General features: G+C 54.8%; 1 protein-coding gene across 1 annotated transcript; it reads right to left on the bottom strand.

The window, feature by feature from the left end:
- On the bottom strand, nt 1-26842 carry MRC2 (mannose receptor C-type 2). The gene is made up of 30 exons (XM_084222293.1): nt 26310-26842; nt 15075-15473; nt 14612-14785; nt 14270-14434; nt 13982-14095; nt 13133-13276; nt 12438-12626; nt 11566-11720; nt 11184-11291; nt 8761-8876; nt 8483-8631; nt 8149-8366; nt 7786-7928; nt 7163-7265; nt 6936-7074; nt 6652-6687; nt 5994-6154; nt 5612-5679; nt 5248-5348; nt 5001-5146; nt 4477-4591; nt 4233-4396; nt 3910-4018; nt 3221-3459; nt 2965-3133; nt 2643-2792; nt 2245-2364; nt 1582-1761; nt 1148-1174; nt 1-294 (listed from the first exon to the last, which is right to left on the bottom strand). The coding sequence occupies exons 1-30, from the start codon at nt 26422-26424 to the stop codon at nt 74-76; spliced, it is 4437 nt and encodes a 1478-aa protein (XP_084078419.1). The 5' UTR covers nt 26425-26842; the 3' UTR covers nt 1-73.

Genomic DNA, 26842 nt, shown 5'->3' with positions numbered 1-26842 from the left:
ATGGGGATAGCATGCATGATGCTCTCCATCCTCCCCCCTCCCCAGATCCCCATCCCCAGCGTCCCCTCTGCCATTAGTCTTGCTGCTCGTTCATCTCCATGTCCGACACCAGGATGTTCTTCTCAGCAGATTCACTGGGGTTGGAAGTGGTGCGACTGTAGCGAGCGCTCTCAAAGGCACCTCGCTCTGCACTCTGTCGGCGCTTGTATAGGAAGACAACGACCCCCAGCACAGTGCACAGTGCCAGTGTCGACAGCACAACCACTGCAATGGCTGTTGTGTTCTCTGGCAGAGCTGCAGGGAGGAAAAGGCTGTTGAGAGGCAGACAGATCCTGTTCCCTCCTCGGCCTGCAGGAGAGGCTGAGGCTGGTGGGGCTCCAGCTAGACCCATGTTTCTGGGCAGGGTGATTTAATCATAGAATGTCCTGAGTTGGAAGCAACCCACAAAGGCCACCAAGTCCAACTCCTGAACCTGCACAGGACACCCCAAGAATCCCACCCTGTGCCTAAGAGTGTTGACCAAACACTTCCTGAACTCGGGCAGTCTTGGGGCTGACCACTGCCCTGGAGAGACTGTTTCACCTGTGCTGGGTCAGAGCAGGACATGACTGGAATGAGATTAGCTCAGTTGGTTAAGCATGATGCTAATAACACCAAGGTTGTGGATGTGATTTCCGTATGGGTAATTCACTTAAAGAGCTGGACTCAATGATCCTTGGTCCTGGTGGGTCCCTTCCAGCTCAGTATATTTTGTGATTCTACCAATCTGCTTTGGTGTTTTGTGGACATCTTGCTCCTGGGCAGACCTCCTGGGTCTTTCATGGTGTGTATGAACATTTAGCAGCTGCCTGGGATGGATCTTTGGAATCCTACCAGCAGACATGCTGGCCATCCCCCTGACTGACCACGCAGTGTGGGCACTGGAGAGAAGGAGAGTCTGGCAAGCAGCTGGGCAGACACACACTTTCATGAAAGGACTGGCCCTGCTGCTGAGGAGTCCTAAGTCAAGGCCAAAGGCACTTGGGAATGGCATTCCCCACCCGTAAACCCCATTCCTTTCATTATTTACAGAAGTTGGGCTGTGGCACAGGCTCCCAGTCCTGGTTTCCAGTCCCAGTACTACGCCCAGACTGATGGTGCTACTCACCTGCCCTGGAAAAGCTGCTCTCCTCCACTGCAATGGCAACATAGACAGGTGAGTGCATAGTCACGACGCCCTCCCATCTTCCCACAACCAGCAACTCTGGTCCCACACTCTGCACTGCTCCCAGTGCTGCACTACACGGGCAACAGGTGATGAATAGCTGGGGTGGTCCTCTGGCTCTGCTCTACCACTGTCCCACCAGCCTCATCCTGCCCCAAGGAGCTGATGCAGCCAATGAGACATATTGGGCACAGCCCATCACTGAGCCCAACGGAGACCTGTAAACCCCAACAACAACCCATGCAAGCCCCCGCACTGGAATTATGGAAAACAGGTTCGTGCTGCCACTGTGACTGTTCTGCCATGCACCACCCCGCTCAGACTCCCAGCTCACCCTACATCAGCCCAGAAGTCTCAAGCAGCAAAGGGGGCCCTACCTCGGGGGATCTTGCAAATGACCCCCATGGTTACATTTGTGCAAGAGCCTAGACGCCACACGCCGTTGCTGCTCTGGATCCAGTAGCAGCTGTTCTGGCTAAGCATGCTGGGCCCTGTGTCGTGCTGGCCCCAGTTGGAGTAGTTCACAGCACTGTTGTCATGCCAAACCAAGGTGCCACCTGGGAAATCGGAAAATTAGGCTTAAGGAAGCTGAAGAGGGCACCCCACCTTTGCTCCAGTTTAGAAAGTACAAGGAAGTGTGACAGGGCTCTGGGAAACCTCGTCTAGTGGAAGGTGGCCCTGTCCATGGCAGGGGGTGAGACTGGATTGGCCTTAAGGTCTCTTCCAACCCAAACCATCCCATGATTCTGTGATTCTATGGTGGGGCGATGTGATGAGGACCAGGGGCTACAGCGCACCTTCCTGAATCTGCAATCTCCAGTGCCTTGAAGAAGGCTTTGGTTTCCTATCCCACTGAGCCAGAGGAAGACACACGCAGTATGTCCAGCACAGCCTGAGACACTGGTGTGCCTGGTCACACTGTGGTATGAGCCCTCCTCAGTGGTGCCACCACCAAAGGCTTCCTCTGCTCACCACAGACTTGGTGGGAGTTTATGGAGATGCCTGAGGAAGTATCTCAAACCTCATTTCTTCCTTTGTACCTTTGGGATTGAAGGTCATGCCCAGCCAGGCCCCCTTGGAAAGGCCCTCGTACGCCTGGAGATGTTCCCACACAAAGACGTTCTCCATCTCATCCTGGATGGACAACACTGTGCCGCCAACTGCAGAGGGAAGACTGTCACGGAGAAGCCCAGAACTGAGAGGATTGAGTTAGGGAGCAGCAGTTCTCAAGAGGACAAAGTTTAGGACCTACCTGCTGAACCACATGACGACTGGGGAACCCTAACATGGAGCAGCAAGGAGACGATGGCTGACCAAGGCTGGACAGGGGCACAGGGGCACAAGGGGCTCTGCTGCACCCACAAACATCCTGGGGATCCCACTCTCTTCCATTTCCAAGGATGCATCACCCTCCTTTACCACTCCAGCTCCCTCATACCTTTCTGGCACCTCTTTATGGCATCCTTCTGCCCAAGAGTGATCTCCATGTGGAAGGCGTAGCAGTGGTCCCGGAAGGGGATCCAGGAAGAGTCCTCCAGCGATTTGGGACAGCTGCCACTGTAGGTCCACTTGTGCATGCGGGGGTGACCTGGGGAGCACATGCTACATTAAAGGTGTGGTGGGGCACAGGATGTTGGGGTACCAGAGCACACTGGGGCACCCAGACCACAAGGACATGCTCCAGAAAGTCCCTGGTGGGATGCTGTCTCCAACCCTTGGTCACACCCCACCCAGACTACACCAGGCCCCCTGGCCAGCACCTGTTTGGAGCTGGCAGATGCCCCCCTGCAGCCTGGTGTCACAGCCAGCTGTGCGCCAGCTCCCATCCGTGTCCATGTAGGAGCAGCCAGTGATCTGCTGGGGCTCTCCGTCCTGCCAGTTAGTGTAGATGAGATTCTCCTCTGTCAGCCACGAGTAGCTCCGGCCTCCCTGGAACACCACAGGGAGGAGGTGCCTGGGAGGTTGCTGTGATCCCTCTGGGGACCCATGCCCCAGGTGCCTGCCCCCTTCCCTCACCTCATCATTGGCCAACCCAATCCAGAGCGGAGCCTGCAGGCTGCTGACAGCCTGTGTGAGGAAGGCCTGGCTGTATGGGTTGGGGATGGTGGCCAGGGTGGCATTGAGGGTCTCGCAGAGCAGCAGTGCCTCGTGCCACCTGAGGGGTTTCTGCAGGATGCGGTAAGTGCTGTTGTGGTAAAAGAGCGTGCCAGTAGGAGAAGGGGGGAATGGTGCCTGTGCAGGGCTCAGGGCCGGGTCTGGAGGAGCAAAGAGACATGGTCAGAGGGCACGGAGGACATTCCTGCATCCCAGGTGGGTCACCCTTTTGTCCATCCCTACCCAGGCCAGTCTGTCCCTGGCAGTATTGTGCTGGTTGCACCTGGAGACATCCTGGTGCAACTGGGAGGGGCAGAGGGACATCCTCAGGAATGACAAGCAGTGACACCCTAGCGCCATCCCCACCTAGGAGCTGTCCACCAGGATGCACATCCCTGTGGGGACGCACTGAGCCGGGTTGGTGTGCACAGGTTTGGGGTTGTCCCACAAAAGACTGGGATCAGGGACTCACCCGCCTAAGTTAAATCTGTCTCCCCAAGCTAAACCCATTGCCCCAGGTTCCCCAGTCCCACCACAGCATGGGGCACCAGGGTGGCAGTGGCAGATCCTCAGCCAAGAGAGCTGGGGCTGTCCCATCATCCCCCTCCTACCTATGCTCCGCTGGCAGACAAAGCCATGTTTCTCCTCCAGGCAGCTCCGGTCATCCCAACGTCCCGTGAAGAGGGGGGGTGAGCCATGCCACACCACAACACAGTTGCTCTGCACAGCCAAACCACAAGGTCAGCACTGCCCTTCGCACTGTTGTCCTATACCACAGAGATTCCCATGCCAGCAACCCCCATCCTGCAGGGCTGCATCCTGCACCGCCCTTGGAGAGCCACCCCAGCCCACTAAATCTTTCCTTTTCCAAGGCTGGGCCTGGCACTGTGGAACCTTCCTGGGTGCAGGGGGTGTTATGGGGAATCTCCCTCACCGGCTTGTCACTGGGGCTGGAAGAGCTGCAGCCTGAGGGCTCTCCAGGTGCCCAGTTCACATGCCGCAGCGGTTCCCCCGCCACCCACTGGAACTCCCCCTGGGCATCGTGCAGGCCAATCCAGAGGTCCAAGGAGATGTTGGGCAGCATGGATGTGATGAAGGCTGCAAATGACAGATGAGATGCTGAGGACCACCCCTGGCAGGTACAACCCTGGTGGGGTGGTGGGGCAGAGGAGACCTACCCTGCTCCAGGGGGCTGGCAATGGTGGCCAGGATGGCGCCCTGGTTCTCACACAACTGCTTTGCCTCTGGCCACTTCACTATCTCGCCTTTGTTGTGGCCATTGAAGCTGAAACACTGCACAGGCAGGGACACAGGATGGGCCAGGACACACAGGTGACCCCAACTGATCCCTGCACCCTCCCCACTCAGCCACCCTCTGCAGCCCCATTCTGCCGCAATGGTCCTTCTCCCATTCACACCCTCATGCGGGCCACCCCCCAACCCCTCTGGCCCTTCGACATCTCTCCTGGCAAACCTGAGCACACACCTCACCTTCACCATCCCACAGCATGTCTCCCAGCATCCCTTTAAGTGCACCCCCCACCACTCCCCACAAAACATATGCAGGCATCTCCATCCTGCCATTTTGCAGACACCCGCTCTGTGCCTCCACAGGGCTGGTGGAACACCAGGAAGTAGCCATCACCACTCCATCCTGCCATCCCCTCTCCCATCCTGCTGTCCCCTCTCCCTCCAGTGGTACCTTGCTGAGGAAGGGCAACCAGCCTTGGGGACAGCCCCCACTTGTGGCAGCAGGTACCGGAAAAAGGGAAGGCTTCACAGCTGTCCCGTTGCTTCGCTTGCAGATGTAAGGCAGCGCTGTCATGCACTTCTGGTCCCCCCAGTCCTCTGTGGGAAGGGACAGGCTGGGCATGATGCCCCTCTGCACCGGTACCAGCACCCCAGACGCTCAGAGCCCCATGTGGAGCCCTGCCGTGCCCTGCCCTCACCTCGGCTGGCTGTCATGTACACACACTTCCTGTCCTTGCTGATGGGCCGAGGCTTGCCTGGTGCCCAAGAAACAAAGTTGAGGAGGGACCCATCAGACCACCTGGAACAGCATCAGGAGCATGAGCAGTGACTTGGTGAATGGGACCACTTGAATGCCCTAACTGGGAGTGTTTTCCACCGCTACCCTCTTGGGTGAGGAATCTTGAGCCCAGGACCCCAGGATGAGGCCCCTGAGATGCAGCTGCTGAATCACAGCACTCAGAGATGTGGGGACAGTAGTGTGCAGGCACATAATGGTATGGGGACGTGATGTGCACTGTAGGGTAGGGATGTCTAGGGATACAGTGGCTGTCTGTGACTTACTTGAACCTCCCATCGTTCTCGTAGGTGTGCAGCCCAATCCACCAGTGCTGCTCCTGGGCCCTGGAGAACTGCACGCCCAGAGAGGACATATCAGTGCCCTTCAGGGACTGAAGAGTCTTTGGGGGCAACCGAGGCTGCCATGGGGATCAGGCACCCTTCCCCAGCTTGCAAAGCAAGGCAAAAAACATCACTTTGCTAAGCCTCAAACCCACCTCCAGGCATCAGGACCAGCCACCACAGAAATCCATCATGACCCCAGAAAAGCCCAGCACCCCCAAATATGGTCCCTCCAGAAAAGGTGAAAGAAGGCAAAGAAGAGCACCCACAAAGTAGCAGAGCCCATGGCCACCGGGGCCCTGGGAAGTTCCTGTCCCCTTGGTACCTTCTTCAGGTTCTGGCCCAGGAAGTGCAGCTCGGCCTTGCTATGCACTGACGTCAGCTCAGCCTGGAACCAGCTGCAGATGCGCTGTGCCTGCAGCCATGTTGAGTGGTGTTCAAAGAACTTGTACTCGGCCTCCTGGTACTTCACCCACTCTTTACTGCCTGCAGACAGATACCAGACCTCACACTGATGCTGACACCCCTGCCAAAGTCACCCTGCCAGGATACCCATGCCCTGTCTGTTGCACTGCTTTGCTTTTGTCCCTCTCCTGCAATGGAGCTGCAGCGGGATACCTGGCTTCCCCTCCCTCCCACAATCCTGCCCAGGGTCCATCCTCCTCTTAATAACACTCCAGCAGACAGACACCCATTGAAGACATCTGGTGGTCTATGCATCATCTGAAGTTGAGCCAGGAGAGGTTGAGGTTGGATATCAGGGAAAGGTTCTTCCCTCAGTGGGTGGTCAGGCACTGAACAGGCTCCCCAGGGCCGTAACTATTGCTACAAGGCTGCCAGAGCTCAAGGAGCATTTGGACAACACTCTCAAGCACAGGGTGGGATTGCTGGGGTGCAGGGCCAGGAGCTGGACTCAGTGGTCCTTGTGGGTCCTTTCCAACTCAAAATATTCTGTGACTGTCAAAAGGCTGTGGCCAACACACCTTGGGTTGTGATCTCCATCTCCTTCACATCGGCACCTGGAGAAAGGGCAAGAGAAGGTGTCAGTGGAGTGCAGGCTGGGATGCTCCCATGGATGCTTCTCTGCAAACCATCCATGAGCTACAACAGCAGGATGCCCCTCCTGAATTCTCCCAGAAGTGACAGCACCTCTCCCAGTCCCTGAATTAGGAACCACCCTCCTTCCTCCCAAGGATTCCACCACCCCACAGCCCATGCTCCTCCAGGTCAGTCACATCTGACGGGTTTGGGGACCCCTTTCCAGTACCTTTGGGCAGTTTGCAGATCCAGTCCAGCTGGGCTTCACACTGCATCGGCATCCACTGCAGGGAGGCCAGATCCAGCACTGTACAGCTCCGGATGTCATCGTCATCATAGTTGCTGCGGTCGAAGTTGTGGTAGAAAAACTGGGGGTTGAGAGAGATGGGCAGTGTTGGTCCTTTCCACCAGCACCAGATTCGACCCTCCCACAACTCAAATGCCTCCTGGACTCACCCCCAGCCCGTCGCTCCACCTCCAGCTCTGGTCCCCAGCAGGGTCCCGCCGGTTCAGGCCAATCCAGAACCAGTGCTGCTCATGGAGCTCCGGCTCTGACTCCCTATGGGGACCCAGGGGGACATGTGAGTACACAATCCCCTTCAAACCAGAGGGGTTTATACTTATATACAAATATATATTTATAATCAAGGCTTTTTCTGTTCTCAAAGCCTGCCATCCCCACTCACCTGAAGATAGGAACTGGGGTAACAGGCATACCTTCTCAGGACTGGAGCTGCTTTAAACCCAAGCTCCATCCCCAAATTGCACTGAACTTTCTGCGCATCTCCCACATTAGCCACACCAACTGATGCACCTTCTGTACACCGGTCTGTGCTCAGAGAGATCCATCCATGCATGCATCCATCCATGCATGTATGTATCCGTCATCCATCCATCTACTCATCCATCCATCTACTCATCCATCCATCTACTCATCCATCCATCCATCCATCCATCCATCCATCCATCCATCCATCCATCCATCCATCCATCCACTCACATGTGCTAGACAGCAGGAGGACTGTTGTGGCAAGCATACACCAGCAGTGGGACACACACTGATGCTCCCAGATTCTCACCCAAAAATCTTGTTGAGGGTGTTGGCAACAAAATGCTCCTCCTCATAGCTGCCTAGGCTGAGCAGCTGGGCTCCCAGTTCCCGGCAGAATTCTTGTGCAGCAATCCACGTCTTCTTCTCTTGCAGCTTTTCGAAGTTGAATACCTGGGAAAGGAAAAACCCACAGCATGGGGGGCTCAGCAGCAGAACAGGAGCAGAGCCCTGTTCCAACCTGCAGGCAGTCATGTTCCAGGGCACAGTGGTGCCATCCAGCCCCAGCCAGGGTTGTGGAGTGCCTCTTGCAAGCACCAAAATGTGCCCCTTCACTCCCCTGCACTGGGGAGGCATGTGCATCCCCACACCAACCTGTCCAACCCCCCTTCACCTTGTAGCAGTGACGAAGTTTGGGGTCGGAGCTCCATCCTGGGGGGCAGGTGGCAGTGAGGCTGGGCGTGGGGAAAGGACTGGGCAGTTCAGGATTGACTGGGGTGCCCAAGTTCTGTCGACAGATGTACTTGGCCTTGAAGGTGCTGCAGTTCTTCACCTCCCACAGCCCCATGGAGCTGCCGGTGGCCAGGGCCACGCAGCCACCCTTGTTGTAACCTGGAGGGCTCACAAGAGCAGGGGAGATGCCAGCCTTAGAATTGGTCTGTGCTGGGGGGCAGTGCCAGCCCTTCCCTGCATGAAGGGGGAGTCCTCATCCCACCCCCATCCCTTACCGGGCTGGTTGCGGTTCCAGTGAGTGTATGTCACCTCATCACCGCTCAGCCAGTGGAATGCGCCTGTCTCATTGATGTCCTGCAGAGCTGTCCAAAAATACTCCCCATCCCAGCCATAAATGAGGCTGCTCACATATGCCTGCTCGAACCTGGAGGGACAGTGACAGTGGGATCGCCCACTGTGACACTAAGCTGCCCATGATGCTCCAGCCCTTGGAAGTCACTTCCTTGCAGGGCTTGTTTTGGAGCAAACTCACTACCACTGGCATGGCACTGACCTGTTGGTGATGGTAACCAGCGTGGAGCTGTAGTCAGAGCATGTCTTGCGGGCGTCACTGTAGGGGACACGGTCCTCGCCCAGCCAGAAGCAGGATGGGCTGTGCCACTTCCAGCCCTGGAGACAGGTGACAGGGAACATCCACCACTGCCCACCTGGACCTCCCCAGAAGGATGGGAGCAATCCCAGGGCATGAGAGCAACATCCCACGTTCCCCACCACCGCCTCTCCCTTCTCCTGGGACCTCTCCCGCCCCCAGTTGCCCCAGTTTGACCCTGCTCAGCTTTGAGCTTCAACAAGCCCCTGGCCCCAGAGGACATGGCTACAAGGGAAAACAAACACCCAGGCAGCTTCAAAGCTGGGGAAACAGCTCTCCCTGCCAGCATCGAGCCCTGGCCAGGGAGCAGGCAGGGGAACACAATCCTCCTCTTTACACTGCAGGACTGAGTCCAAAGCGAGTACCACCGCAGCCAGCTTTAATCCCCTGCCTTGTTGATGCTGGAGTCTCTCCGGGATTGGAGACACAATAGGGTCTGTTTTCTGTCAAAGCAGGGTGGCCCTGGGGCTGGCAGCGGTGGTGGTAAGTCGGGAGGGACATGGGGGCTCATCTGCAAGAGGGGACACACACCCTTCACAAGGGTGAAGTGGCTCAGCCAAGGAGTCAAGTGGCTCCAGGCTCATGGACCTGCTGGAAGGGGGAAGCATCACTAGGGTTCTACTCCTGGGTTCCCCAGGCATTGGAAGGACAGTGGGGGCACATGCCATATGCTGTGTCATCAGCACAGTGGGGAAGGAAGCAGGAGAGCAGCTTTGGGAAATGAAAACCACAAATCCCAGTTTTTCCTCCAAGTTCCTACTCCTACAGCCTTTCTCCAAAGCTGACAAATCCAGGTACAGACCCATAAGCTGGGTCCCTCTGGAACAGCATGGATGTAACTGAGCAACCAAGAAAGGAGGCCTGTCCTGGGACAATGCAATGTCCCCAGATAGGTCCCCAACCAGCACCAGCCTCAGCACCCCTAATACCCCAAGGGTTCACTCCCACACACAGCACCACAACAAGTCCCTGTGATCTAAAAGAGGAGCTGGACAGGATCCCCAGCCCCAAGTGTTGCCTCTAGCTTCCAAATCCAGTGTGCCCCCACATCCCTCTCCTGATCTGCCTTTCCCATTGCCCAAACCTCTACACTTCGTTGCTTCCCTTTTAAGGCTGTTCCTGAAATAAAGGAGATTTTTTAAAGGGGGAAAAAGCAGCAAGGCCACCATGAAAAACCAGCACAGTGGCTGGAGTGGATAGAACCAAATGCCTGAGCAAGATGTGCCTCCTCTCTACCAGCTTCTGCCTCTGGGTGGCAAAAGTCCTCATTGAGAATGAGTAAGTAGAGGAGGGATGGTTCTTGGTTCATTTGTCCCTCGCATTGGTTCATTGGTTCATTTGTCCCTCACAGTTTGTTTCCCAGTGCATCTCTACGGGGCACCCAAGGCCAAGCTAAGCCTGGGGCTGGAGAGCCAGAGGGAGTTAAATCTGAACAGGAGGTCCTCAGGACTGCTTTGGGGACACACAGATGCATGGTAGCAGAACTCTGCAACTGAGTGTCTCATCCCCAGCACCTGTGGAGACAGAGGCTCTTCCAGCTATGTCTGGCAGCCCTCAAATCTGGCTCTGCATGGCAGCTCTCTCGACTGCTGTGCTCCCCCAAGCTCTGGCATAGTCAAGCAGCTGCTAGAAATGGGGCAAAGACATGGGAGGGGCCCGGCAGCGCCTCTGGGAGCTGGCCTGGAGTGGCTGCTTGCTAGCCAGGGCGCAAGCGCGCTGGCCAGCTCTGAAAGGCTGGGAGAGGTTCAAGAGCCACGCTGCTGCCAGACTCAGTGCTTGGAGGCTTTGCAGAGAACCACAAAAGCCACTTCCCAGCAAGCGTGGGAACAGGCCGGCTTCAGCCCCATGCGACAGCTCAGGAAACCGAGGCAGGGCACAGGCTGAGTGAGAATCTGCTGGTTTAGTGTCCCCAAAATGCCCATGCCCTGTCTGGAGGAGGGTATCTGCCATCTTGTCAAGGCATAGGGCTGGCAGCCGCTTCCATCCTGCCAGGCTCCTGTGTTTGGCACAAAGAGAGGGAAGGGGGGATAAAATGAACATCCTGCTGGCAGCCAAGGCTGCCTGATGGGGAGAGTCTTGGACAATGTGCCCAGTCACATGTGTTTTGCGTCCCAATTTCTTCCCATGGACTCCTCCACCATGGCAGCGAGGGGCTCAGCAGCCCCAGAGCGCTCCAGCTCAGCAGCTCTCATGCACAGACCAGCTGCTCTGGGTACTGGTCATCGGGGCTCCTCAAAATGGTATTAGGAAAAGGTCCCCTTGAAGCCTCAAGCACCATGCAGAACCGTGGAGCAGCCAGAACCACTGCTGCCCCATGTGCCCCTCACCTTTCGGCACCCATGGTCATCCTCCTCCTTCTCCTGGCTCACCCGACCAGGCTTTTTGCAGATGGATGGCAGGGTCTGGTTACAGGGGCTGTCATTCCACCTCCCTTCCTGCAGGATGGTAAGAAGAGTGGCAATGAGCCCATCTGACAGCCTAGGGAATGTCCCAGCCCCTTCATCCCTACACTGGGTCCAAAGACTTTACTTCCCTACACCAAATCCCCAAGGATGATGAGACGGATTCCTCCCATCCCAATGGCTCAGATGACCTAGGCTGAACCCAGCTGGAGACACTCCCTGAGGAATGTCTTTCTCAGCAATGAGGATGCTGCAGTGCTCCCTGCAGACATGCAGGATAACCCCCCCATCCCCTCCAGGTTCTCACCGGTCCCCAGATGGTAACACAGTCCTCCAGGCTGTCACGGAAATTGTTGGGCTCAAAGGGGTGCCAGTACGTGAACCTCACAGGCGTCCCGTCTGACCACTCAAAGTTCATTTGCAGCTTGAGGTCATTTAGGCCAATCCAGAGCTCCTCCACATCTGCCAGGACAGGAAGGGAGGGAGGGAAGTTCCCTCCTCCTGGCTGACCCCGTGTAGAAACCCCCATAACCTCAGGCCTCATGATGGAACTGGTCTCTGCACCAGCACCTGCCAAAACCCACTCAGGGCTCAGCTCTGAACTCCTTGTGCCAGTGGGCAGGAGAGGGCAGGGCAGTTCCTGCCTGCAAGGATGGACCCCCAGAGTGGGAAACACAGGGACATTTGCCTGCAGCTTTCAGAGAGAGGCTAGCAGTATGGGAGAACAAGTTCAGGACTGCAAGCTCAGGTCCAGTGAACTACTGGTTTTCAACTATTCCTTTCCAGCACATCCCAGTCTGCTCCCAGCCTGGGGGCAGCAGTATTTCTTCTCCTTCCTCCACTCTCCTATACCTTCTTGCTGGCTGCCTCCAGCAAGTCCAGCAGAAATTTTTTTCCCATCTTTTCCAACATTAACTAGCTGGGACTAGCACTATTCCCAGCTGCAGCAGTGTAGCTTTGACTTAGCGCTGCAGGCTCTGGGAACAGATTTTACATTTGCTGGATGGAGGATGCACCCAAATTATGGGCTCCTTCAAGGAACACAGCACCCCCCAGGCTGTGACTTCCGCTCCCTGCACAAGCACAAAGTCAACTCTGCAGCCTCCAGCACATCCTGGGACTTTTCCATGGACCCCATAAGACAGGAAAGGGGCTGCTGGCATAGAAAGCTCCTCTTACCTTGCTTGATCTCCTTGGTGACAAATTCGAGCTCAGAGAGGGTGTGGATGCTGACCAGATCACCCCCACTCCGCAGGCAGGTCTTCTTCGCCTCCTGCCAGCTCTTCTTCTCTCCTACCAGCCGGTAGCAGTTGGACTGGAAGGGCTGCCAGCTGGGCTCGCAGTCCACCTTCACCTCTGACCACGAGTCTGGCAGGTCACAAAGCAGCCTGAGGGTTCCTGCCCAGCTATCCAGCCCTCTCCTTGGCAGGGAAAGGACTGCAATCTTACGTGTGCTCAGCAGGTGAAGCCAAAGCCACAGTGGGAAAGCCACAGCCAAAATATAATAGGCAGTGCAAGGTATGGTAATGGTGTCTTGAGAGCTCCAGGGACAAAACAAAATCCCTTCTGTCTGCAGAAGAATGAGGGCAGAGCAGAGAGCATCCTCTCTCCTGGGAACCACGGGGACAAGCTGCTCTCCATCCCTCCCTTACCACCCAACCTAGAATGGCATAAAGCACTTCTTGGAAATGTTCCTTGGGGATGACTTTTCCTAAATCTAGGGAGCTCAGGCCCTGCTCTGCACACCTAGGACACCAGCAAGCTGAGGACACCATGGGCACCTATATGGGCAGCATCCCCTCACCATGCTGGGGTGGGAGCACCAGATGGGTTATAGAGCTGCCGATTCCCAGTGCTGGTCATCCCCTGCTCACCTGTCAGGAAGGGGTCAGCTGTGGCATTGGGCTTCTTCTTGCAGACGTAGGGGAGGGCGATGCCACAGTCGCGGTTCTGCCATCCCCCAGATGACTCGGTGCGAATCACCCCGCAGTTCTCCTCACTGGGGTTGTCAGGCTGGTCTGGAGAGTGGGATAAGGAGGGGACAGGCTACTGGGGATAAGGAGGAGTCAGGACAGAGCCACCAATGCAGCTCTCCCAGCTTCAACACCATTAAAACCCCTTTTATTTTGTTATTTTGCACGATGAAGACATGACCCCAGGATTATTTATAGCGCCCAGGATTATTTATAGTGCCTCAATGCACAAGAACCCAAAGGGTCACTGTTTAACCTGGAAATGTCAATAGCAGTCAAGAGGTCAAAACACCAGACCTGAACTTCTCCTGCCTGTCCTCAAACCTACTCCAAGAGTATCACTGTTTTCCTCCAAGTGCCTTTGGGTGATGGCACCAGGCATGATCAATGGGCCCTCTTCCCTCTGAGTATCCCAGGGTTAGGGATGGGTGTCTGCAGCCGGGAACCATTCCTCAGCCACACTCCAGCACTAAGCAGGGATGCAGCAACCCGCCAAACAGGGAATGACAATCCACGTTATCCACAGGGTTGAGTGTTTGCAGAAGGACAATTCCCCCTTAGCACCCTGTGTCCCTGCTCCAGCTCCACAGATGTCCCAGGCTGTTACATAGGCCCCTGGAGCTCTCTGTCCCGATGCAGTAAGGGGATACCCTCCAGCAGCCTGGGTCACCTCCCTTGCCACGGAGCCACCTCTGGTGGTCACAGGGTGCTCCTCAAGCCCCATCACCACCACAACCTCCCCTGTCTCACCATTCTCCCAGTTAAGGTACTTGAGGGGTGAGTTGTCTGACCACTGCCAGCCTCCATTGATGTCCAGGTCATTCAGGCCAATCCAGAGCGTGGAGCTGTACCCAGTCAACAGACCTGGAGCCAACACAGCCAGAGGGACAGAATCAGTCCCCCAAGCCCAGCTCAGTCCCCAGCTTGTCACCCCCCCCAAACCTGGGGGAAGCAGAGCAAACTGCCAGTGGCAATGCTCACATTGCCATCAGCTCTGCTCCAGATGAGGAGTGCACAGATAGGCTGTCAGAATCTCACCATTGATGTAGGTCTGCTCATGGATCTCTGTGATGCTCAGCAGGTTGGCCCCTTGCTGCTCACAGCTATTCCAGGCTTCCTGCCATGACAGGGTTGACTGGAAGTTGAACTGGTAGCAGCTGTTTGTGAGGTGGTCCTTGTCCCAAAAGGTCTCACAGTCATTGCCTGTGGGGATGAGCAGGGTGAGCACCCAACACAGACACAAACAAAACCCCAATAACCCAATAAACCCCAATAACATGCTGCTCTGGCTTGCAGGGGGAGACAAGAAGCCTGGAAGTCCCCAAGAGGGATTGGCATGGGGTTTTTCCTTTTTTCCATGGGATGTGTCCCCCTACTTACTCTTAATGGGGCAGAAGCCCCACCTCTCGTCCTTGCCATAGTCCTGGGTGGTGGCACACCAGAGGTGCCCATCCTCCCGTCCTGTGCTGGTGCACTCGTGAAACCACTGGTTGTCATACTTGAAGGGAATGGTGCACGGCTTCCCATGGGAGTTGCCCTGGATGGTGTAAATTTCTGAGGAAAAAGAGGAGGCCTTGCTTGAGGATGTGTCTATGGGGGCTGGAGGGAGATTTGGGGTGAGGGGTGCAGGTTGGCCCAGTGTGGGGGGGCTATGTGGTGCCCGGAGGCTTCCCACTCCCCATTGCCCTGATCCTGCCTGGTTCTGCAGCTCCAACAAGCTGGGACTGAGCTTCCCAGGCAGGACTCAGTTGCTGCTGAGCTTCCCAGGCAGGACCCAGCCTCAGCTCACATTTTGGGGTTGGTTTGGGTTACAGGCTAACACTAATGCCCAAGGAGGCATTACCAGAGTAGGACATGGAGCACAGATCTTCCTCGGTGCCATATGTCCTCCACTGTGAGCCATGCACCTGGTCCCCCCTGTCCAGGGTGGAATTGCCCAGGCGGGCACCTAGATGCTGCGAGAGCTGCTCCCCGAGCCCACGGCAGCTCCAGCGCATGTTGACTGACTCGCGGTCACACTCATAGGTGGCCAAGAGGTGCAGCCCTGCTGTGGCATTGGTCCCATGCCATGATACTCCCAGGCACTGCATGGCCCCCACATTGAAGAGGCGATTTCGGGAGACCCATTTCCACTGCTGGGCTGGAGTACTGGCGTTGCAGCCCTTGGTCAGTCGCACCAGCGAGTCCTTGGTCTCCAGGCAGCCCTGCGTGCCCGTGTTGTAGATGAGAAAGACTTTGGAGTCTGGGGAGAGAACAAATGGAAAGGGTGAAAGCATTGCTGGGTGAGATTCAGTATGTGCCATGCATGGCTCTGACTCCTGACAGGACATTCTGGCTCTGTGCAAAGCAAGTTTTGGCATGCATCCCTGGACACAGCACCTGGGATGCGGGGGACCACCACTTCCCTTCTGCACCGACTCAGGGTTTGCTCCAGTGCCTATTCCCGCTGGTGGGCTCTGGGCAGAGTGACACAGGTGGGTGTCTGTATCCACTGTGGCATCACCAAGGGTGGCTCCTGGGCATCAGAGCCAGCGCAAAGTGCTCTCCCACTCTAACTGCATCGTTAGAGCTGTTCAAAACCAACCTCCCATGGGCAGCACTTGGCTGCAGCATTCCCAGGCATTGCCACGATGCCAGCGCTGGAGAAGCCAACGGCTACCACACCAGCCATCTGCTCCAGGCACAGAAAACCAGAGCAGGGAAATAGCACATCCATCACTGCTATGTGTGTCTCGGGACCTGCTTAAAACTGTGGAGCAAACAGGAACTGCTGGGGGAAGGTCTCCCATCCTGTGAAGGAAAATGCCTGCACAGCCCCAGCCCCAGCAAATACAAAATGTCATGTCAGGACCCTCTGAAAGCCCAGGCATTGGGAGGCAGAAGCCAAGTGAGGGGAATTGCTGCAAGCAGACAGAGGTGCAGCCAACGAGGGAAGACAGGCCAAGATCAACCCTAACTCCACAGTTCTACCTGCTGCCACGGGCCAACTATGCTTCCCCAAGGAAATTCCCTGACCCCCAGCATCACTGGGGGCCACTCCGCCATGTGACTTTATCCCAAAACCTGCATAAACCAGTAAATCCCAGACATTATGCTGGGATACGCTGCTCCAGCTGATGTTTCAAGTTTAAAAGACACTTTATTTCTCCAAATGAATGTTTCTAAGCTAAAAAGCCACCTCAGGGCTTGTCACTGTTTCTTCTTATCCCAACACCCCAGCAAGAATCTTCCTAAAGCACCACATCAACACCACCACTTTTATTGTTCTTTGTTATAAAACATCCACTTTTTTTCCACCACAAACATTCACCAGAAGTCGAAGTGAACTCATGGGCCCCACTATATTTAGCTTTGGTTTGCTTTGGTTTTTTGCCATTGTATGAATTTTTTTGGGCTGAAAAGGTTTTCATTTCCTATTTCCCCACAACCTCACCCTGCCCCAGCTCTGTTGTTACAGACAGCTCCTGCACATTCAAGCAACAAATATCTTGGTTCACAGAACTTTTCTGCCCTGTGTATGAAAGAAAAAAAGAAGTGGAGGAAGACAGACATCTCCATTTCTTCTGGGACTTCCAGCATCGACCCAGCTATGTGTCCAAAATCATGTCAGAGGCCCCTTCCCCAGGCCAAATGACATTTTTTTATTATGTCAAATGAACAAAAGTGAAGCTTGTTTGCACGGGTTTATTTAATTTAATTTTAAATATTTATTTACTATTTAATTGATTTAATAAAATTAAATTAAATTTTATTTAATTTCATGTTAATGAAACATTTCGTTTCACTGAAAATAATTTAAAAATCATAGCAAGTGAGAAAACAGGGCTGATTCTGGCTGGCCAAAGCTCAGGCTCCTTAAGCTGGTGCTGGTGTTTCTCCAGCTGGAACTGGCCTGATACCGACCTGGACAGTGGAAGACCAACTCATCTCACACCAAACACCTTCTACCCATGCCAGCACCACCCATGCCACACCCAGCCCATTGCTTTCCCCTTCCCACCTACAGCGAGGGCAGTGAAGCCCCTCCAGCACCAGGGCTGTGGGGGTCTTTAAGCAGGTTTGGGTGATGTAGCATCAGTGCTGTGACCCACTGGAGCAGGATGAGGCCTCACTGGGGCCTGATGCCACATTGGCTCTTCTGCAAGGAGCCAAACACCAGTGCTTTGCTCTTCAGAACAGAAAAGCTGCTCTACCATGAGCATCACCACAGAGAGCATCAGCAACAGGACACCTGTGAGCCCCGTCTTGCAAGAAAAAATTAGTATCATGTTGGAGAAGCCCTGGAGCAGTTCAGGAATCGGTGTCAGGGTGCTCAGTGCCACACTGGGGCTGGCAGCACCATGCAAGGGCCACACTCACCAGTGGTCCTGCAGTAGCACCGTGTTCAAGGAAGCCATCCAGACTGGAGGGGGCAGACCCGGGGACAGAGAAGCACAAAATACCATTTTACTCTAAAAAGAGAAGAGCTGAAGGTAGGAAATTATAGGCTACGGGATTTGGGCAGCCCATGCATGCTGCAAGCAGCACAGCCCCTTGGCTCAAAGAAGGCAGGAGAGGTCACGCAGTGTGTGTCCCCAGTGTCTGCTGGGCCATGGAGGAATGGGAAAGCTCCAGCACCAGCTCAGCCCTGGCATCCCCCTCAGCTCTTACAGCAAAACTGCTCGCTGTGCACTGCTGGGGAGAAGCTGGGGGGGATGACCTGCATGAGTTCAACACAAGGCAGCAAAGCTGTGCTTCATCAAAAATACATCTTTCTTTCCCTTATTTCTATGGAATTTGGAATTGACTGGGTCCATGGTGTCCATGACATTGGCAGCGGTGCTTGGATAAGCTCCTGGGCTAAATGCTCCTGAAAGGAGCTCCTGAAGGAGCTCCTTGGCACTCCTGCAAGGAGCATTTAGCATTCGTGACCCCAGGATGATGTTTAGTTGGGTGGGAGGAGGCAAGTTTGGATCAATGAATCCTTTTACCCAAGCTGGTATTCTGCAGGGCAAACCCAATCCTTGCAGGAGGTGGCTCCAGCGGAGCATCCCAAAAAGACTGGGAATGTCCCAGTCCCCTGCTGGGCCAGGGCCTGCTGTCCTGCACTACTCTCAGTAGCCATGGCACAGCTATGGCTGACTCTTTCAGAGATGTTCCTCAGGTTTTGGTACCCACCTGTGGACCTGAAATCACACAGGCAAAGCTTTCCAAACGTCCCCCAATTACGCAAACCCACCCACATCAACACCTGCAGATCCTTCCCAAAGAGTGGCTGTCCTCTGGCACAGGACAAAGAGCACTGGAAAACACAATCCTGCTGGATGCTCTGCCTGGAATTACCAAAATTAAACCAGGGCTGGTATTGGCACACTCCGTCTCTCCCTCCTGTATCCTCCCTCTTTTGAGCAGGGCCAGCTTGGAGCAGCTCGAACCCATCACATCCTGGTCCTCCTCCTCTGTGGAGGACTTGTGAAAGCAAAGCAAAATCCCACACACTTCCATCAAGGATGGTGTCTTGCTCCAGCCATGCAGCTACTGCGATGCTGCCTTCAGCCTACTGGTGGGATCACAGAAAGCAGCTGGTGCTAAAGGCAGTATGATGGTGGGGACATGGGGAACTGGGACTGAAAGCAGGACACTGGCTCTGCCAGCAGAAACACTCTCCTCACCCATGTGGGTGCTAATACCTGAGCACCACAGGAGAAATTGGCCTTGGCACTAGTGCCTGAACACTGCAGGGATGGAGAAGCTGCCATCTTTTGAGGCAGCCCTCAAGGGAGCTTTTACACCCTGGGGTGGCTCCAGGTTCTTTTTCTTACTCAAAAAAGAAAGTCCTTGGCCAGCAGGAAGCCTGAACTGAAGGAACTCAGCTCAACCCTTTCCACAACAGCTTTACCACCCCCAAGCAAATATGGAAAACCGCACAAACTTTCAGCTATTTTGGGGACTGTGGGCAGCACTGGATGAGAGAGGCCACAAGGACAGCGGACAGAGAAAGCCTTGCAGCACAGCATGGATGGGCATCCTTGGCATCACCCAGCCCCAAGCACATTCCAGCTCAGCCACCCACAACACCCAGAGCATCCCTGCTCCATTGCCTTTGTCACCCTCCTATCACCAGCAGGGAGCAAATTCCAAAAAGGACCCCAGCCCCAGTTATCCTGGACTGGAGCAGCTCCAGGGCTCTGGCTTCAGTTACAACTGAAAGCAAATGCCATCCCCATGTCAGTGCTGCAAGGCTCTGATACCACATCCCTGCCAGCCCCTGCCACCTCTTTGACTCCTCTGTGAGGGTGATCACGACACCATGTGATGCCAGAGCCCCTCGCAAACCTCTGGAACTCAGCCCTGCCCTCCAGCTGCTCTAGGAAAGGTGCTCCCTGACCTTGTTTTCACTCAAGGTTCCCCTTTATGCGGGATGTCCCAAAAAACACAGCTCCAAGTTGCTTGTGCAGGAGGCTGAACACCTCTGGAGCCACAGGGACGGATCCCTCTTGGAGGTTCCTGTGCTTCAGACACACGATGGATATGATTTGCTCCAAACCAGCCGGTAAAGACAGCAAAGCCTTGAAGCCTACAAGATGTCCTAGCCATGCCAGCAAACAGGGCTCCAACTGGCACTCTGAGACTCATGAGCTCCCTCAGGGGCTGCAGCCCTCTGTGCTTACTAACACCTTCATTTGGATTTGTGAGCCCAGGAAAAGGTTTTACCTGTAACGTCCTGCAGCAAGAAACCCATCCTTCACTTGCAAGGTGCAGAAAGAAATCCCAGTTTCAGCCTGAACCTCCTCATGTAATGTGTCTCACCTGCCAGCAAACAGGGCACAGCAGCCCTGAGCCACCGACTCCAAACCATCATCTTCTTAGCCCATTTTTGCAGCCCAAGGGTGAGCAGTGGCTCTGAAACCCACAAGGCCCTGATGAGTGAAAAACAGTGGGAACCGGGAACTCATTCACAATAAACATGGTGGGGATGCACCAAGTATGGAGGAAAGATCAGCAGCAAAGAAAAATCCCCCTGGAATTTAAAAAAAAAAAAAAATAGAAAAATATGATAAAAAAAAATGCAGACAGGCTGAAAGAGCTGGGGATGTTCAGCCTGGAGAAGTTTCCAGGGAGACCTTAGAGCCCCTTCCAGTGCCTAAAGGTGCTCCAGGACAGCTGGACAGGGATTTTGGATAAGGGCCTGGAGTGACAGGACAGTGGCTTTAAGCTGGAGGAGGGCAGGGTTAGATGGGAAGAAATTCTTCCTTGTGAGGGTGGAGTGGCCCTGGCACAGGTTACCCAGAAAATCTGTGACTGTCCCACCCCTGGGAATATCCAAGGCCTGGTTGGATGGGGCTTGAAGCAGTCCATACTAGTGGAAGGTGTCCCTGCCCATGGCAGAGGGTGGGAGGAGAGGGTCTCTAAGGACCCTTTCAACCCAAGCCATTTTGGGACTCCACAAAGATGCAAAAATCATTGCTCATGGAACACAGGAGAGTTTCACCTGACGGAACATCAGCTGGGCCCAGCCTGCACAGCCCTGAGGAAGAGAAGGAACTGCTAGAATGGGGAGAGACCAGCCTGACAATTCACCTTCCAGTGACATTTGGGAGGGCACGACCCAGGACTGCCCCTGACTATGACCAGACAGTTCTGCTGAGGGATACAGCAGGGTCACAGAAAAGTCCCAACTCCATCTTGATTTTCATATTACTGGACAAATTATTCCTCTGGAGGAAAATCCCCTTGCTGGAGAGAAGTTCCCAGCAAAGCCCAGCTCCAGTAGTCAGCCCAGGCATGGCTGATGCTTACAGTCTTGGTGTGGAGAAGAGCAGAAAGCATAGCCACTGCCATGCAGAGCACCATTTTTTGCCCGAAGGAAGGAGGTCTGTACATTCTTCTGCAGGCTGGGAATGGGAAACAGTGATAAAAGCATCATCGGTGCCCATGGGAGCTCCCAACAGCAGAGCTAGAGCATCCCTGCTGCCAGCGATCACAGGACACAAGAGCATTCCCAGCCTGCGGGAGGGACACCATGGCTCTACCTCCCCCCCCCAGCTGCCTCTGGCATCAGTAACTCCATGCAACTCCTTAGAGAAGAACTTCAGACTAAAAAAAAAAAAAAAAGGGAAGGAAATGCAGCCATTCTGGCAGGCCCAGAACACATCCGGCTCAGGAAAGGCACCAGTCCCGTCTGCTTCAGAGCTGAGAGGAGACACAACCCCCACCCCTGACGCTCCTAAATTAGAGGTTTACAGCAAATGAGCTATGATGCCCAACATCCCACAGCATCATCCAGGACAGCACAACCCTGAGGCTAGGCTGGGGCCAGACTTGCCAGAAGCAGTTCTGGGTGCTCCAAGCCAAGCTGCAGAATACAAGAGGCGGGGGGCTGTTGTTTTGTTTTAAAAACAGACTAAGGACTTCTTGCTACAAAGAAGAAAGTGAAGGTTCTGATAGTCTGGTTGGGGGTATGGAGAGGCTGGATGTGCACTTGGAGCTGAGAAACTCCTCTTGGCTGGCCCAGCAGACAGAGAGAAGCTGCTGTTTACATGGCTGGAGCTGCATGTGATGAGCTCCTTACTTGGCTGCAACGATGATGGCTACCTACCTCATAAAGGTTTCGGAAATGGGCCCCATACTTCACTTCAGCCTCTCTGCAGACATTAAGAAGCCCATTCTCCCAACATCCTGCCTGGGTCACAGATGAATGAATGCATTCCAGAAAGGATGCTTGTCCCTTGGCAGCCCAAAGGACTCACCACAGCAATGGCCACAAGGGACACAAAAGCCCCAGAATCTGCCCTCTGGTACCCAGCAAAGAACAGAAGGATGGAAATTTTCCCCAGTTTCTCCCTAGACCTGGCCCAGGCTCCAGCCCTGCAGCAGCTGCATTCACCCAGAGGTTCTGACTCTGCAGGGAGATGAAGGCAGCACTATCCACTGAATGGGCTCCAGCCAGGATGGAGGAGTGCAATGGACTCCACCAAGAACACGGTGGGAGAGGCAAAGGCTCTCTCCCAGGACACAGTGGTCAAACACTCACCCCTGAGCACTGCTCTGGCCCCAGATCCTCTGACTGTCCCCATTCCCTCATCCACCAGCACCCCACACCCCCTGGACAGGAAAATGGCCAGTGGTGTGATGTGACGTGCAGGACAGCCCTGACATGTCCTCATAGTCAAGGTACTTCCAGCACAGTTGGCAGAGGACTTATCAAGTATTTCAAAACTACTAAAGAAACCCTCCCCAAAATGATGAAAGATCCATAGATTTCTCCTCCCTTGTTTTTCCAGTACCACTCCTAACGTTACTTCCCTGAGCAGTGGTATCACTGTCTCTGGACAAGGACACCCCTGCTCACCAAACCTAAGAACATTCACACTACCAGGGGCAGTCTCTGGTGTCCAACATACATACATACATACATACATACATATTTTTTAATTAAAATTTTATTTACCATGAAACTTCCCACCAGCTGCCCTTTGTCTGCCTCATGCCCAGCACTTCCAGACCAGGCATTACTGGGGTAATGGGGCCTTTACTACAGAGCCCCAAGCTGCCGTGTCGGAATTCAGATGGAGGAATGGGAAAAGCTCAATCTGTCCATCCCACCTATGCACCATCCTCCAAACAAGGCTGTTTTACATGGAAAATCCCATATGTGTCCTTATTACGACACCACAAAGTCCAATGCAGCACTGAGCAGTGGGATGGAAAATACTCTGTGCCCCCTGAAACCACCAAACCTTTGCTCCCAGACTAAAGAGTGCTTCCAAGAATTTCAAAGTCAATCCACTAATCATCTTCTAATCCTTAAGAAATTACAGATGGGCTCTTTAAGAACAAGAACATCTGTGTGGGTCTCTTTTGGGCTCCAAGCAATCTTAGGAATGAGAAAAATGTTGATGCTCTGTGAGCTGCGCACAGTTCAGATTCATTAAAATCCTGCTCCACACTGCACGTGAAGAAACAAACTTTACAAATTGCTTAAAGAACCCATCAGGAAATGCTGGCTTAGGCTGGGCTGGAGCGGGTGGGAGGGTAGCTACCATTCCCCGTCCCACTCAAGATCCAGCCACATTCATGTGGCTGAGCAGGGCATGATGATCTAGTGTGTAACACTGGGACCTCTGGCAGAGCTGGACCAAAGCCTTGTGTTCCCTGCTCCAAGCACCCACTGAGGCAATGGGACCAGAGCCTCTTGTGATGGATTTATCATCTGGAAAAAATAATTTAGTGCAGAGGGATGATAACACCCTCAGCACATAGTTGCTTTGATTTTGGGGCAAAACATTCCCCTGGAAAACACTTAAGGAAGTAATACTTAAGGAGAGTGCCTCTGCCTGCAGGGAAAGGTGCAAAATCCAGCCAGAGAGAATATGAAACCAGAGAGAAAAATCTGCAACGTGGCTTTAACCATCACCAAGACCTCAATGCCTGAAAATGCCTTTGCACATGCTGTCAAGGAGCACCTCCCCATGGGAAACCACCTGGGGTCCCCATACCAGCTGGGGGGCTTTAGGGGAAGAGGACAGTTTTGCAGTTGAACAGTTTTACATGGAAGGTTAAATTAAATCTCTTTTCACTCTTGTCATTCTTGCACAAGCACCATCCCCAAGTCTGCTGCCACGTCCCACTGCTGCTGTGGCTGCAGATGGTGGGGAGGTGAGGTTTGCACTGTCCCTTGTGCCCTGCCAGGCTCCAGCTCTGACCCCTTTTCCTGCTCCCAAACAGCCTGAAGAACACTGAGATATAATTTCTTGGGGCTGCATTTGCCATGCAACAAGCTATTTCCATTATGGAGGGGAAAATGGGGGGAAATTCATGTAAAGGCTGCTCTGTTTGCACTACAGGCTGTAAATTCTTTCCAGGTCCCTTTTGCATTCTCTCTTGCCCCACAGCTGGCATGGCAGGACCTACACTGAGCACTGGATAGGTGGGAAGTCAATCCACTACCAAGTCCTGGCACTGAGACAAGGACCTTGTCCTGCCTGCAGCCATGGCAGGATGGGAGCTGATGCCTCAGTTTCCCTGAGAAGGTATGCGGGTGCCCACACAACGCTGCACAGATGGGTGAACTGAAGGAGATATCCCAGCAAGGAGCCCCAAACCTCCGGTCAAGAGCTCTGCTCCACCTTTCTGGCTGTCCTGGAGGTGAGGGTTTGGCACAAACCTCTCAAAGAAGCAAGAGGTCTCCAGGGGAATCAATGCTTGTCTGCTGGGCTAGCCCCCACTGAAAGTGTCCTTGGGAACAAGGAACTCTTGGGACTACTCCATCCTGATCCCAAACTCCCAGTAAGGATCCTCTCTGAACTGCAATCCAGACTGGTGCTGGGGGATCCTGGATGTGGCACCTCCATTGGTGCCCTCCTCTGCCCCCTTCATCCACCAGGTCTGGAACAGGACTGATGCAGGGCAGGAGCAGCTGAAAGTGGGGATGGGGAGGAGAAAGAGCTGAGGGTGCTCAGCACCAGCAAGGCATGAGTGACATGGCCCTGCGGGCTGGCGGCCGCTGAAAGCTCCCTTGTTCCTCGCCCAGGCCTGGCATGGGGTCGGCTGCCACTGCTCCCGCCCCACGGCCGGGATAGAGGTGCCTCTGTCCTCGGAATTGCCAGACTTGGATCCCACTGACATTTTTTGGGATGAAACAGACAGAATCAGCCTGTAAAGGTAGCAAAACCCCCTAAAAACCCACAGAATGAGGAATTCACGGCCCTCAAGTAAATTATGGGGAAGTCTAACAGGAATTCAGCTGTGAGAAGTCCAGCTGAGATGTCTACAAACAGCAGCAAACCCTGACCGCTCTTCTAAGTACCCCAGGGTACAGGGGTCTCCTTTCCCATTGCTTCCTCCTTTCTCCATCTCCCAGCCAAGCAGTTTCTCCTCTGATGCCAGAACCAACCCCTTGCTTGGCATGAGATTGCTGCCCACTGTCATCAAGTCCACCTTTGCCCCTTGAGTGACATATCTCAGTCCCAGGCACTGTGAAACTGAGGAGAGAGGGGAAAGCCTTGGGGGGGCAAGGGGAGATCGAAGAGGGGATCAGTGTGTTCCTATGCTGCCACTTCCAAATCTGCTTTGGATTTGCCAAATGTGCTCACACAAAATAGGCCAAGGGATTACAGTTACTTTCAGGCAAAAGTAGCCAATTTTGCTTTCTTTTCAAATCTTAAAATTTTCTGAATAGAGCCAAAATAATTCAAGGAAGTCCCAAAAGCAGTTCCTTAGTTCTAGGCTAGATTGTCTTGGCATGAAAAGGGTCTCAAACGGCAATTTCAGGGGCCATGCAGAGGAGCCTCCAGTGTCTGGCTCATGGTGCCTTCAGAAGGTTAAAAAAAGATAAAATACAACCCGTTGACTTTATTGTGAAGACTTACTAGAAAAAAAAAAAAAAAGAAGTTTGCAAATACCCACTCGGGCCCAGATCCGATCAAAAAAAGATTTTATGAAAATCTTTTTCATAAAATTAACACGTCGGGAGAGGGGAGTGGGTCAGGATGGGAGAGGGCTGCAAACTCCAACAAACCCCTTCGGCCCCTTCCCGACCTCCCGCTCCGCGAACTGCCCTCCTCGGAGAGACAAAGGGCCGGAGCGGGGCTGCGGAGCGCAGCGGGCCGGCGGCCGCCCCCGGGCCAGGAGCCCCCCTTCCCCCCCCGCCCCGCCGCGGCCGCGGAAGCGTTTCCGCCGGCCTCGGCCAGCGCTGCGTGGCCGCTCGGCGCGGGGAGTTAAATTCAAGAGTGTTAAAAGGGAGTGAAAACGCGGCGGAACGGGAAGAAAACACGGCGCGACCAAACTGAAGGAAACAAAACGCGGCGGAAGGCACCACGACCGCAGAGGGATAGACTAAAACAAACCTTAGTAAAAGCAAATAAAACATTCCGCGAGGAAATAAGCCACAGCGATGTGATCCTCGTTAGAGCGAGGCGCCCTCCCCCGCCCTGCGCGCCGCCGGGGTCCCGCCACCCCCTCCCCGGGGGAGCCCGGCCGGGGGGCGTCCCCCAGCCCTGGTCTGGCTCCTCGACGTGGTTTGGCTTCTCGCCCCCCCTTTTTCCCCCGATAAAACAACTGGGGAAAGTGGAGGGCGGGAGGGAGAGCGCGGTCCCACCTGGGTGCGCAGCGCCGAGCACCAGCTGGAGCCCGAGGAGGCAGCAGAGGGGGCCGCGGAGGGGGGGGCACAGCGGGGAGCAGACGGGCCGCGGTCTCGCTGAGCCGCGCCCCATCCCCAGCGCTGCCCGCTCCGCTCCGCTCCGCTCCGCTCGGGCCCCTCCTGCCGCTCCTGCCGAGCCGGGAACGCGGACGGGCAGGGGGGGGTGAGGGGAGGGGGAGAAGGAGGAGGAGGAGGAGGGACGCGAGCGGGAAAGGGAGGGAAAGGAGGGGGGGAAAATGTTACAAAATAAAATAAGAAAAAAAAAAAAAACGAAGCGTGCTCGCCAGGCTCAGACACTGCGTCAGCAGACCGGGGCCCGGCCCCGCGGCGGGGAGAGAGCGGGGCGAGGCCCCGGCCCGGGGGGCTCCGCCCGCTGCAGCGCATCGTTGGGGCGGGGGTCCAGGGATGAAGCGGGGGAGTGGCAGAAATGAAGCCCAGTTTGGCCCGGGCGTCCTGCAGACGCTCGGGGATGGCTGGCTCCCCCAGCAGAG

This window comes from Fringilla coelebs (assembly GCF_963513975.1).
Source record: "Fringilla coelebs genome assembly, chromosome: 27".
NCBI lineage: Eukaryota > Metazoa > Chordata > Aves > Passeriformes > Fringillidae > Fringilla > Fringilla coelebs.
This window is presented reverse-complemented; position numbering and strand designations above follow the sequence as displayed.